Genomic DNA, 12,596 nt, shown 5'->3' with positions numbered 1-12,596 from the left:
CGCCGGGGCCGCTCTTGCACGGCTCAGCGGCGTCTCGCTGGCATCCGAGATTGTGCAACTCTATAGCCCCAGTTCCCATCACTATGGAGGATACCTAGTATTCTCAGCATAGTTTTATCAACATTGATACCTAGTTTGATCAACATTGCTGTTCGCAGATTTGGTGCCAGGACCATCTTTCTCCAGACCAGGCCGCTGTTGAGAAGACCCTGCCATGCAAAAGAAAGGCGCGAGTCTCGATTCTACCACCTGCCACTCAGGGCGGCACAGTGGCGCAGCGGTAGAGTTGCTGTCGTACAGCACCAGACACCCGGGTTTGATCCCGACTACGGATGCTGTCTGTGCGGAGTTTGTACGTTCTCCCTGTGATCGCTTGGGTTCTCTCTCCGGGTGCTCCGGTTTCCTCCCACATCCCAAAGACGTGAATGTTTGTAGGTCAATTGTAAATTGTCCCTAGTTGGTTGGGTGGAACTAGTGCATGGGTGATCGGTGGGCTGAAAGACTATGCTGTGTCTCCAAAAATATTTTCAATTGAAGACCCAACAAGCAGAAGGGCATGAGACACATGATTTATTTAATCCTTCACTAATCCTTTTGCCGTATATCCTTATACTTCAACAAACTTAATTTATTTGTAACTTTGGAGTGTTCTTTCCCCATCATTGATTCAAAACCTTGAAACCGGCGTGCAACATTGCAGTAGCTGAATCTGCCCCAGGTTCTGAGCAACTCGTACACTTATGCAAGTTCTGTACTCTTCCAATCAATAAAATACCCAGAGTAGAAATCATTGTGACAATAAACAAAAAAAAAAGTAAATCCAGGGCAGCCTGCTTTTTTTAATGGAGGTAATGCCCCAAGTTAGAGTTAGTATTTTATGGCAGCAATAAGAAGAATTGATGAAGATAGGCACAAAATGCTGGAGTGTCTCGGCGGGTCAGGCAGCATCTCTGGCGAAAAGCAATAAGTGACGCTTCAGGTCGAAATCCTTCTTCAGACTGAGAGTCAGGGGAGCGGGAAACTAGAGATATGAAGAGGCACAAAGAACAAAAAATAATGATACAATTTATTTGTTGTCATTTGAACCTCGTTGAGGTTCAAACAAAATTTGGTTTCTGCAGTCATACATCTAAGGAAAAGAACCAAGACACAACACAATTTACACAAACATCCATCACAGTGAATCTCCTCCTCACTGTGATGGAAGGCAAAGTCTTATCTCTCGCCTGCTCTCCTCATTCTCCTCCCAATGTCAGAGTCAAAGCCCCCGGTAGGCGATGGTAAGTGTCCCACGGCCATTAAAGCCGCGCCGGGCGATGCAAGGCCGCACTCCGGGTCTTGATGTTGGAGCCCCCAGCGGGCGCTAGCAAGTTCCGCGGCCATCTAAAGCCGCGCCGCGCGATGTAAGGCCCTGCTCCAGGTAATCTTCAACCCCGCAACTCGGGCGGGAGAAGTCGCCATTGCGGAAGCCCTGAAAAGCGGTCTCCCAGCAGGGACCCGCGGGCTCCCGGTGTCACTGTCCACCAGACCTGTGGCTGGAGCCACCGAATCTCCAGGGTCTGGCCGCAGCAGCGCGCTACCACAGCTCTCCGTGCTCCAAACCTCGGCCAGCTCCGCGATGGTAAGTAAGTCCGCAGCTCCGCGACTGGAGCCCCAGGTCGTTCCGGTTGGAGGACGCCCACGGTGCTAGGCCCCAACGACAATGGAGACCCGACAGCAAAAAGGTCGGGTCCTCCGTTCAGGGAAAAGATTTTAAAAGTTTCCCCACACCCCCCACACACATACCCAGTTAAAAAAAAACACTATAAACTACATTCAAACGAGACAAAAAATGTTTTACAAAGACAGACAGACTGCAGAGGCCACTGCAACATGAGTCATGCCGCCCACTCTGATGCTAATGGACAAATCAAAGCCAGCAACAATGATCCTACACAGAAGGATTGATGAGTTGACAAAGATGTCACATGAGACTCTGATCAGTAGAATAAATGCTTGTGGGTTCCAAGTGGAAGTGGCAAGTTAGATTCAAAACTGGTTAATATTTGCAGGAAGCAAAGGTTAGTGGTTGATTGGTAGTTTAGTGCCTGAAGGACTGTTCAGCATATTATGCTATCACCGTCATGTTAGCAGTGCTAATTTGGATCGCAGTGGTGGAGCCAATATTACAGGTTTGATTCCTATGTAGGACCAGATGTTGAGCAGCAGGATGGATGCTCTCCAGTAGAGCTGGTAAAGCGACAATCAATTATGTGCAAGTTTGTTGCTGATTAACTTGCAGAGGAATATGGTGCAGGGACATGGATCAGGCAACCTGCCAGCAGTGGGAGTGGAGGAAGGGGGAGAGGAGCCGGTGGGTGGTCCCCTCCCAACAACGATAATATTTCACTGTATTCTACACAATGCCACAAGAGGGCTTCACTTCACTGGCTTCAGGGTCATTGGCTTCTGTTCTATTTGATCTTCCGTTGGTGCACCTCGAGTTGATTGCGTTAGTCGAAACAGGGCGGACCACGTGAAGGTTGCAATCTTCCACCCCGGGTGATCGCTGGTCGGTGCGGACTGACCCGATGGGCCGAAGGGCCTGTTTTCATGGTGCATCTCGAACCCAAACTAAAGTAAGTCTCGGCAGCTGGTTCCAGATTCTTGTCTGGAATCCGTGCTGAAGAACAGAGCCAATGCTAAACAAGTGGCGTTGTGGCGACTTCATGCCCACGTGGTTTCTTGCTGCAGCTTGTTCTCGCTGCCTAGTAGCGAGCAGCCTCACGTGACGGCCGAGAGAGGAGAGCTGAATAACAACTCCGAGGTAAGACGGACTAATTGGCCTTATCTGCACACGTGTAGTAATGAGGAGATTTTATTAAACGAGGCATGAGGTGTTTGGCAAAGCTTGGTGTTACTTGTCCTTTACTTTCGGTGGTGAGATTTAGTGGATTCTACAGCGCCCTGCCACACAACAGCCTGATGGAGCAGGCATCTGGTCAACTCAAACAATGCTTCTGCATTGTGGTCTCTTCTGGAGACTCCCTGCAGTAAGTGGCAGAATGGGTCTCGGAATCCATGGCAACCGTCATTAGTAAACTGCAGGCTGGACCACAGTGATGGAGGAGGTGGACGGGGAAAAATGAGAGCAGCCAATGTCAGGATCGCCCTCCTGGCTGGGCTCAGACAATCTTCATTGTGTTTCCAAAACGTGTAATTCATTGGGGGCATGGGCTGTGGATCGATGGCGCAGAGGTGGAGTTGCTGCCTCACAGCACCAGTGATCCGGGTTTGATCCTGACTGCTGTGCAGTCTGCACGGAGCTTGTACGTTCTCCCCGTGACCTGCGTGGGTTTTCTCCAGGATCTCCAGATTCCTCCCACACTCCAAAGTAGCACAGGTTTCTAGGTTAATTGGCTTGGTATAATTGTAAATTGTCCCTCGTATGTGTAGGGTAGTGTTAGTGTGTGAGGATCGCTGGTCAGCAAGGGCCTGTTTCCACGCTGTATCTCTAAAGTAAACTACACAGTCGTTTGTGCATGTCCCTTTCTACCTTAATTCTAATGTAATAATTGGAGTCCACATGCCCACAATGACAGAATAACTCACGCACTTACACGACAAAATCTGTGCAACTTTCATCTCATCATTGCCATCTATCCGTTAGTGTCAGCCTTTGGTGTGCCTTTGCCTGTCCTATCACTCTGGGCAGGGCAGCCCCAGTGGATGGTAGAAGGATGGCAAATGGCCTTTCAGATTAGTTTAAGGCATTAGTTTCCGTTCCTGCGTTTTCCCCACATCCCCTGACTCTGCTATCGTTAAGAGCTCTATCTAACTCTTTCTTGAAAGCATACGGAGAATTGGCCTCCACTGCCTTCTGAGGCAGAGAATTCCACAGATTCACAACTCTCTGGGTGAAAAGGTTTTTCCTCATCTCCGTTCTAAATAGCCTACCCCTTATTCTTAAACTGTGGCTCCTGGTTCTGGACTCCCCCAACATTGGGAACATGTTTCCTGCGTCTAGCGTGTCCAAACCCTTAATAATTGTATATGTTTCAATAAGATACCCTCTCATCCTTCTAAATTTCAGTGTATACAAGCCCAGCCGCTCCATTCGATCAACATATGATAGTCACGCCATCCCGGGAATTAACCTCGTGAATCTACGCTGCACTCTCTCAAGAGCAAGAATGTCCTTCCTCAAATTTGGAGACCCATACTGAACACAATACTCCAGGTGTGGTCTCACTAGGGCCCTGCACAACTGCAGAAGGACCTCTTTGCTCCTATACTCAACTACTCTTGTTAAGAAGGCCAACATGCCATTCGCTCTCTTCACTGCCTGCTGTACCTGCATGCTTACTTTCAGTGACTGATGAACAAGGATCCCCAGATCTCGTTGTACTTCCCCTTTTCCCAACTTGACACCATTCAGATAATAATCTGCCTTCCTGCTTTTGCCAGCAAAGAGTAAGGGCCTCAGAATAAAATATTTCAGACAATGGAATAGGCATCCAAAAGGTATAGGTACCCAAAAGGCAACTGTCAGGACCCTAGTGCAGTGGGTGACATTAGAAATGGTGTCATGCAGAGTATTGCTGGTTCGTTCTCACTTGCACTTAAAGGCCTGTCCCACTGTACGAGCTAATTCAAGAGTTCTCCCCCGTTTCCCCTGATTTGAACTCGGAGAATTACGGTAATAGCCGCTTGTAGGTACTCGGGGCTCTCGTGGACATTTTTCAACATGTTGAAAAATCTTCACGAGTCTTCACGAGCTTACCGCGTTTCCCGAGAACCTGCCGTTAGCGTTACGAGCCGCTAAGAGACGTCCCCGAGCTCTGACGTACCCGCTACGTACATTCTACGTGCTTACCACAAGTTTGATTTTTTTTTAAACTCGGGAGAACTCTTGAATTAACTCGCACAGTGGGACAGGGCCATATAAGCAATAAATGCTTGCATTCACAAGTTCACAATTTGTGGAAGTAGAATTAGGCCATTCGGCCCACCGAGTCTACTCCGCCATTCAATCATGGCTGATCTCTACCTCTTAATCCCATTTTCCTTCTGCCCAGAACCCTTAACACCCGTTCTAATCAAGAATTTGTCTATCTCTGCCTTAAATTGTCTTGACTACGGGTGTTTGTCTGTACGGATTTTGTTTGTTCTCCTCGTAACCTGCATGGCTTTTCTCCGGGATCTTTGGTCCCCTCCCTCACTCCAAAGATGTATAGTTTTGTAGGCGAATTGGCTTGGTATAAATGCAAATTGTCCCTCGCGCGTGTAGGATAGTGTTAGTGTGTAGGGATCGCTGGTCAGTGCAGACTCGCTGGGCCAAAGAGCCTGTTTCCGCGCTGTATCTCCAAACTAACCTAAACTAAGTTCAAATGGTGATTTGACCCTTTGCAACCCACATACCTCTACCTCGCTCAATTTTCTTGCAAGGTTCATTGAGATATAAATGCTCTTAACCCCACATTTATTCCAATGCTATTTATAACGCTCTTGGGACATGGTGAAACATCTCGTTAAAATCTATGGCAACATCAAATGTTCTCATCTCTTCGACACTCCTTGTTGACCCCTCAAATACTTCAATTAAATCGTTCAATTGTGACTTTCCCAGGGTTATTCTAGATTTACCTGCTGTTGACTTATGGTACTCTGCTTTCAACAGCCCCAGTAAGTTTGGTCTATCTTGATAAAGGAAACATAGAGCTATTTAGAAAGAGGACACAAAGCATTCTTTTTGGAACAGCTTGTATCAGTAAATCACTCCCTTTATTCTCGAGACTTATAGATTGTTTGAATTATGCAGACCAGGTTCGAAGAATTCCACAGGTTAGGCAAACCTGCAAAACTTCCGAACTGTTTCAGAGCCTGATCGGTCGTCTTCTAATTAGATATTCAATAAAGATCCATTCTTTTGTAAAATGCAAAAATATTTGAGGAAGGGAATTTTTATTTCATCTTGCAACAGCGCTATTAAAACATTCTCCTTGGAACAAATCCCATTTGGCCCAGCAATGTATTTTTTAGGGGTGATTAAGGCTGGATAGGATTGCACAGTGGTAGAATAAAGACACTCCTGTGCGCTGTAAAGCACAATGCGCTCTCTCTGTGTTCATGGTGGCATCCGGACTTTTGCCAGCTCCTTGTAACAAGGGAAAGTTAGCAAGGTGGATGGTGCTTTCTTAATTTTCAAGTCGGGAGAGTCAATGGCGTTTATTCTGTGGAATTCATTGCCACAGAAGGCAGTGGAGGACAAGTCAATGGATATTTTTAGAGTGGAGATTGACAGATTTGTACGGGTGCCAGGGATATATGGGGAGAATGATTTGGATAAGTGGATTGAAGGCTTTGTGGCCACGTTTGCAGATGGTGCTAAGATAGATGGAGGGGCAGGTAGTGTAGAGGAAGCAAGGACTATGCAGAAGGACTTGGACAGGTTAGGAGAGTGGGCAGAGAAGCGGTAGATGAAATTCAGTGTAGCAAAGTGCGGAGCATGGCATTTTGGTAATAAATAGAGAGAGAATCCAGAAATCGGAGGTGCAAAGGGACTTGGGAGTGCTGGTGCAGGACAAATCAGTACTAAGGAAGGCAAATTGAATGCTAGCATTTATATCAAGAGGACCTGAATACAAAGACAGAGATGTAACGCTGAAGCTCTATAAGGCCCTGGTCAGGCCGCATTTGGAGAACTGTGAACAATTGTGGGCCCCATATCTGTGGAAGGATGTCAAGAAGGAACTGCAGATGCTGGAAGGAAGGATGTGCTGGTTCTTGAGAGGGTCCAGAGGAGGTTTACAAAAATGATTCCAGGAATGAGTGGGTTAGCATATGATGAGTGATTGACAGCACTGGGCCACTACTCGCTGGAGTCTAGAAGGGTGAGCTCATTCAAATTTACAGAATAATGAAAGGCATAGATAGAGTGGATGTGGAAAAAATGTTACTACTCGTAGGAGAATCTAGAACCGGAACCGGTCATAGCTTCAGAATTAAAGGGCGCTCTTTTTGAAAGGAGGAACTTGTTTCGTCAGAGGGTAGTTAATCTGTGGAATTTATTTCCACAGAGGGCTGTGGAGGCCAGGTCAGTGGATATTTTTAAGGCAGAGATAGGCAAATTCTTGATTAGAACGGGTGTCAAGGATTACGGGGAGAAGGCAGGAAAATGGGATTAGTAGGCAGGGATCAGCAATGATTGAATGGTGGAGTAGACTCGATGGGCCGAATGGCCTAATTCTACTCCTATAACTTGTAACTTGTGAACTTGTGAGAAGGCACGAGAATGGGGTTGAGAGGGAAAGATAGATCAGCCACGATTGAATGGCAGAGTAGACTTGATGTCCTAATTCTGCTCCCATCACTTACGAACTGATGAACTCATTGCCTATGTACCTACAACACTACAATGACATTCCTACTTGCTAAAGCATAACAGGCCGGTAAACGCAATGACAACATTGTTACATAATACTACGTAATATCAGGTATCCGTTATCATGTAAAAACCAAAGTCCATATTGCAAGCAAGGGCTCAGTTCACCGAAGGGATAGCATGGTGGTGCAACGGTAGAGTTACTGCCACACAGCACCGGAGATCTGTGTTCAAACCTAACTACAGGTGCTGTCTGTGTGGAGTTTCCCTGTGACCATGCGGTTTTTTTCCGGGCGCTCCGGTTTCCTTCCACATTCGTGCTGGTTTGTAGCTGAATTGAGGTGTAAATCACCCCCAGTGTGCAGGATAGAACTAGCGTGTGTGTGTGTGATCGCTGGTTTACGTGGACTCAAAGGCCCGTTTCCACGTTGCATCTCTAAACTATCCAAAATCTTTAAACTCTGAAGATCATAGATGCTGATGTTAGTGCTGTGCAGTGTTCAAGAGCCTGATGGTTGTTGGGAAGAAGCTGTTCTTGAACCTGGTAACCATGGTTTTCAGGCTCCTGTGCCAACTTGCTGATGGGAGCAGAGAAATGAAAAAATGTCCAGGGTGGTGTGGATCTTTGACGATAATGGGCACCTTTTGAGGCAGCACCGCTAACAGATCCCTTCGACGGTGTGGAGCTCAGTCCCTATGATGGATCAGGCAATATGTATCACTGACTCTCTGTAGTCTACTGCACTCCTGGGCTTTCGAGTTATTGAACAAGGCCGTGATGGACCCAGTTAGTGTAGTCTCCCTGAACCACCCTTGTAACATGTACAAAGTACCAAATTGCTGGCTTGTTTTCCAAAGCAAAAAAGGTTGGACATTTTAAGAAAAGTATTTGTGTCGGGGAGGGGGGGGTGACTGCAGATGCTGGTTTAAACTGAAGACAGACACTAAAAGCTGGAGTAACTCAGCAGGTCAGGCAGCACCTCTGGAGAAAAGGAATAGGTGACATTTTGGGTCGACACCCTTCTTCAGACTGAGAATCAGGGGAGAGATAAATGAAATATAGACAGTACTTGGGGCAAATGAATGGAAGTTATACAAAAAGCAATGATAATCAAGGAAATGTGGTCCATTGTTGGTTGTGGGATAAGTTATATCGAGTTATACAGGACGACATTGAAACTAGTGCGGCAACTAGTGTGGGAAATGTATGAGGTTGGTCAATGCTATTTCAGTCAGAAATACTTTGCAGAATTACAACGTTTTCACACAAGATTGTGCAGTGCATTTCAGTTTAGTTCAGTTTATTGTCACGTGGACCGAGGTACAGTGGAAAGCAAAATCCATAATTAAAATAAGATTGTAAATCGACAGTGTTGCAATAAGCAACTGAGAACTTGCCCTTTCATCAGAGGTTTAGCTAATGGGCACCAAAATAACAAAGATTCATTTTCAACCAGCTCAGGGGTCGAGTTCTATTATTTGTTACTGAGCCAGCTGGAGGGGAGGTGTGTCTTAAAGATTAACTCGTGAAGCACTATTTAAGCATCAGGAGAACCATTGACTTGGAGCAGTTAGCTCTGACAATCCACCTCAAGCTATGGGTTTAGCCAGTCATGTCTGGTGCTTCCGAAAGTTGATCATTATTTTGTTCTGTCCTCTGTTACTCCTGCCGCTGCCTCTCATCGTCAAGACTAAAGTAAGAGATTTGTTGGCCAAATATCTACAGCGCTAAATAGACTTAGCTTTGCTTTTCCACCTTTTGGTCTTTGCTGCTGTTAATTTTGTCAGCATTATGTTGAAATGATCTTTTCTGCATCACGGCAGCTTGCAAACAGACTACTTTCTCAATGAGAAATGTACTTTTAAGTTGATTTTAATTTTGATTTCAGCACCATCTGTGTTATATTGTACCTTCATTTCCAGATTAAAAAAAATATATGTTGAAGGTAAATTTTCTGGTAATGCAAAATTATCTCAAATCAAATCTATGAAATCAAAACAAAATGATATTCTGAAATGTAATTTTCAATTCCCTAATACAGACTAGGCAAACAAAGAAATGTATGTCCCGATCCCAAGATCAAGTGCTTTAATTAAATTTTGTGTTAAAAAGGATTTAAAAATGTCAATGGCAACACCAATTTGAAGAGTCTATGGTCAATAAGGTTTAGTCTATTTGTCTTCTGCCTTCTTCTAAGCTCACTGTGATACACATGTCTATTGTTACCGAGTACAATTTCTAGATATTATTGGACCGTGAGTTTCATGAAACCTACAGCTCGAAATCATGACAATCGATAAAGGGCAGCACGGTGGTGCAGCGGTAGAGCTACTGCCTTACAGCGCCAAAGTCCCAGGTTCAACCCTGACTACGGGTGCTGTTTGTACAGAGTTTGTACGTTCTCCCCGTGACCTACGTGGGTTTTCTCCGAGATCTTCGGATTCCTCCCGCACTCCCAAGATGTACAGGTCTGTAGGTTAATTGGCTTGGTATAAATGCCAATTGTCCCTAGTGTGTGTCGGATAGTGTTAATGTGTGGAAATCGCTGGTCAGTGCGGGCCGTAGGGCCTGTTTCCGTGCTGTATCTCTAAACTAAACTAAACTAAACTAAACTGCAGAACGGCAATGGATTTCACAAGATACTCCACCTACATTACTAATGCAGCAAAGACACAGAACACAATTGGGTTCTATCTCTAAACCAAACTAAACTGGACAGTCAATTTGTAATGAATGAATGAATAGAAATGTATTTTATTTTTTGGGGTTGGAGTGTTGATGTTGGCATGGGATTGGGGAATGTAAGGTGTCATAGCTGTTGTGAAGGAGTTAGATGTGAACCTTGTGGCTAAAGGGATCAGGGGGTATGGAGAGAAGGCAGGTACAGGATACTGAGTTGGATGATCAGCTGAATGGATTACTCCTGCACCTATTTTCTATGTTTCTATGTGTGCTGGGATTATCTGGTACAAATATACCTCTCTTTATTTAAGTTCTTTCCGGTAGCTGATTTTCACAAAAGAGAAGCCTTCTTGACTTGACGTGACTCAAGCAGTAATTGAATACTGAGCCTTGCTTTGTCCAAGGTTCTGAAGTTTTCACTAAGTGTAAAGCTGAATGGAAGTCAATTTACACAGCTTTGAATTCCCGATTCAAGGAATTGTAACAAGCAGGCTGACACTGATCAGGTTTGCAACCAAAGAAGGCATACATGGAGCATAGAACCATACAGCATAGGAACAGGCCCGCAATGTCCATGTCGAACAACTAATCTCCTCTGTCTGTACATGATCAAAATTGACGGTCACTTTTTGAAATGGCAGATTAAAGATTTGCATCATTTTATGTTTCTATGGTCATTTAACCATGGGTTAGGGTAGTGAATGTAGGTATGGAACTGCACAACAAGCACCAAAAGGTGTTCTCTGCAGACATCAAAAGAAACAAAAGTACACGAGGTCTGGATTTTGGAGATTATTTTATAACAGCAATGAAACTGTCGAGGTGGATGTGATAGATATGAGGGAGAACTAATCAATATATTCATAGTAAAACACTAAGTGCTGGAGTAACTCAGTGGGTGGGAATGGATAGTTGACATTTTGGGTTAAGACCCTTCTTCAGAATTCTCCAATCTATCGCTCCTATTGATAGCAGATTTAAGAAGGCATGATGTTGCAGTCTCTTGCCCAGAGTAAGTGAATCGAGGACCCGAGGACATAGGTTTAAGGTGAAGGGGAAAAGGTTTAATAGGAATGTGAGGGGTAACTTTTTCACACAAAGGGTGGTGGGTGTATGGAACAAGCTGCTAAAGGACGTAGTTGAGGCAGGGACTATCCCAACGTTTAAGAAACAGTAGGATTGGTACACGGATAGGACAAGTTTGGAGGGATATGGACCAAATGTGGGCAGTTGGGATTAGTGTAGTTGTGACATGTTGGCCGGGGTGGGCACGTTGGGTCAAAGGGATTATGTCCACACTCTGTCACTCTATGACCAGCTTCAAACTTTCTGATTTGGATTTGCATGCCTGGAATTCGCTTTCTGCTGGCAGTCTTAATATTATTATTATTTTTTAAATTTATTTTATTAGAAGCAATTGTACAAGAATAAAGCAATCGGCATAACAATTATACAACTTTTGTACAGCTTAATTTTTAACATTTTATAAATTGATACATGAACGGAAAAAAAGTAAAAAGGAAAGAATGAAGAAAAAGAAGAAAGATACAAAAAGAAAAAACTGAAAGAAAACCCTCTATATGTCCCACTGTCCTTCCCCCTCCCCCACCGCTCACCCATCCCAAGCATCGGTTTTAAATTTGTGTTCAACCATTCTATTGTTGAAGAAATTCAGTGAAAGGAGACCATGTTTTGGAGAATTAGTCTGATTTATCAGCCAAAACAAGCCTACTTTTTTCTAAATGTAGTGTCTCAGACTTAAAATTATTCAGAATTATTAAAAATTATTAATCAAGAATACACAGAATCTTGTTTTTGTGTGAGCAAACTTAATTCAAAGTTAACACTTGGAGGGTTGAACTCCAGAGTTATGTAGATGTTATAGTGGTGATGGTTAGTTCATTGATGATACAGCAAGTGAATCTCAGGAATCACAAAAACAGCTTTATCTTTTTTTTGAATTTGCAATTGATATTGTTTCTACTGTTTGTTATTTTCTCTTCGGGTGAAAAGGAGTCTGAATGTGCTTTCACCATGCTGGTTGTGGCGATATATTGGCTAACGGAAGCCATGCCACTTTCTGCAACAGCTTTACTCCCGGCACTCATGTACCCGCTCTTTGGCATCATGAAATCCTCAGAGGTGAGTTATGGTACAAACCTTATGCAAATGAACACTCCACTAACAAACGGAACAAAGATTAGTCTGAAGAAGGGTCTCGCCCCGAAATGTCACCCATTCCTTCTCTCACAGAACTCGCTAGAATTTAGAAAATTGAGGGGGGATCTTATAGAAACTTACAAAATTCTTAGGGGGTTGGACAGGCTAGATGCAGGAAGATTATTCCCAATGTTGGGGAAGTCCAGAACAAGGGGTCACATTTTAATGATAAGGGAAAATCTTTTGGACTGGGACGAGAAAAACATTTTTTACACAGAGAGTGGTGAATCTGTGGAATTCTCTGCCACAGGAGGTAGTTGTGGCCAGTTCATTGGCTATATTTAAGAGGGAGTTAGATGTGGCGCTTGTGGCTAAAGGGATCAGGGGGTA

At 44.4% G+C, this 12,596-nt stretch overlaps 1 protein-coding gene across 1 annotated transcript in view; it reads left to right on the top strand.

Annotated features, from left to right (window-relative positions):
* Positions 1–8,319: 8,319 nt before the first annotated feature.
* Positions 8,320–12,596, top strand: part of slc13a1 (solute carrier family 13 member 1) — a 40,926-nt gene continuing 36,649 nt past the window's right edge. The window contains exons 1-2 of the mRNA XM_055650907.1: positions 8,320–9,059; positions 12,060–12,188. Coding sequence (XP_055506882.1) covers positions 8,961–9,059; positions 12,060–12,188 — 228 coding nt within the window. The 5' untranslated portion in view covers positions 8,320–8,960. The remainder of the gene's footprint in view (positions 9,060–12,059; positions 12,189–12,596) is intronic.

This window comes from Leucoraja erinacea, chromosome 19 (genome assembly GCF_028641065.1).
Source record: "Leucoraja erinacea ecotype New England chromosome 19, Leri_hhj_1, whole genome shotgun sequence".
NCBI classification, from domain to species: Eukaryota; Metazoa; Chordata; class Chondrichthyes; order Rajiformes; family Rajidae; genus Leucoraja; species Leucoraja erinaceus.
Note: the sequence above shows the minus strand (reverse complement) of the source record. Positions and strands in the feature narration are given on the sequence as shown.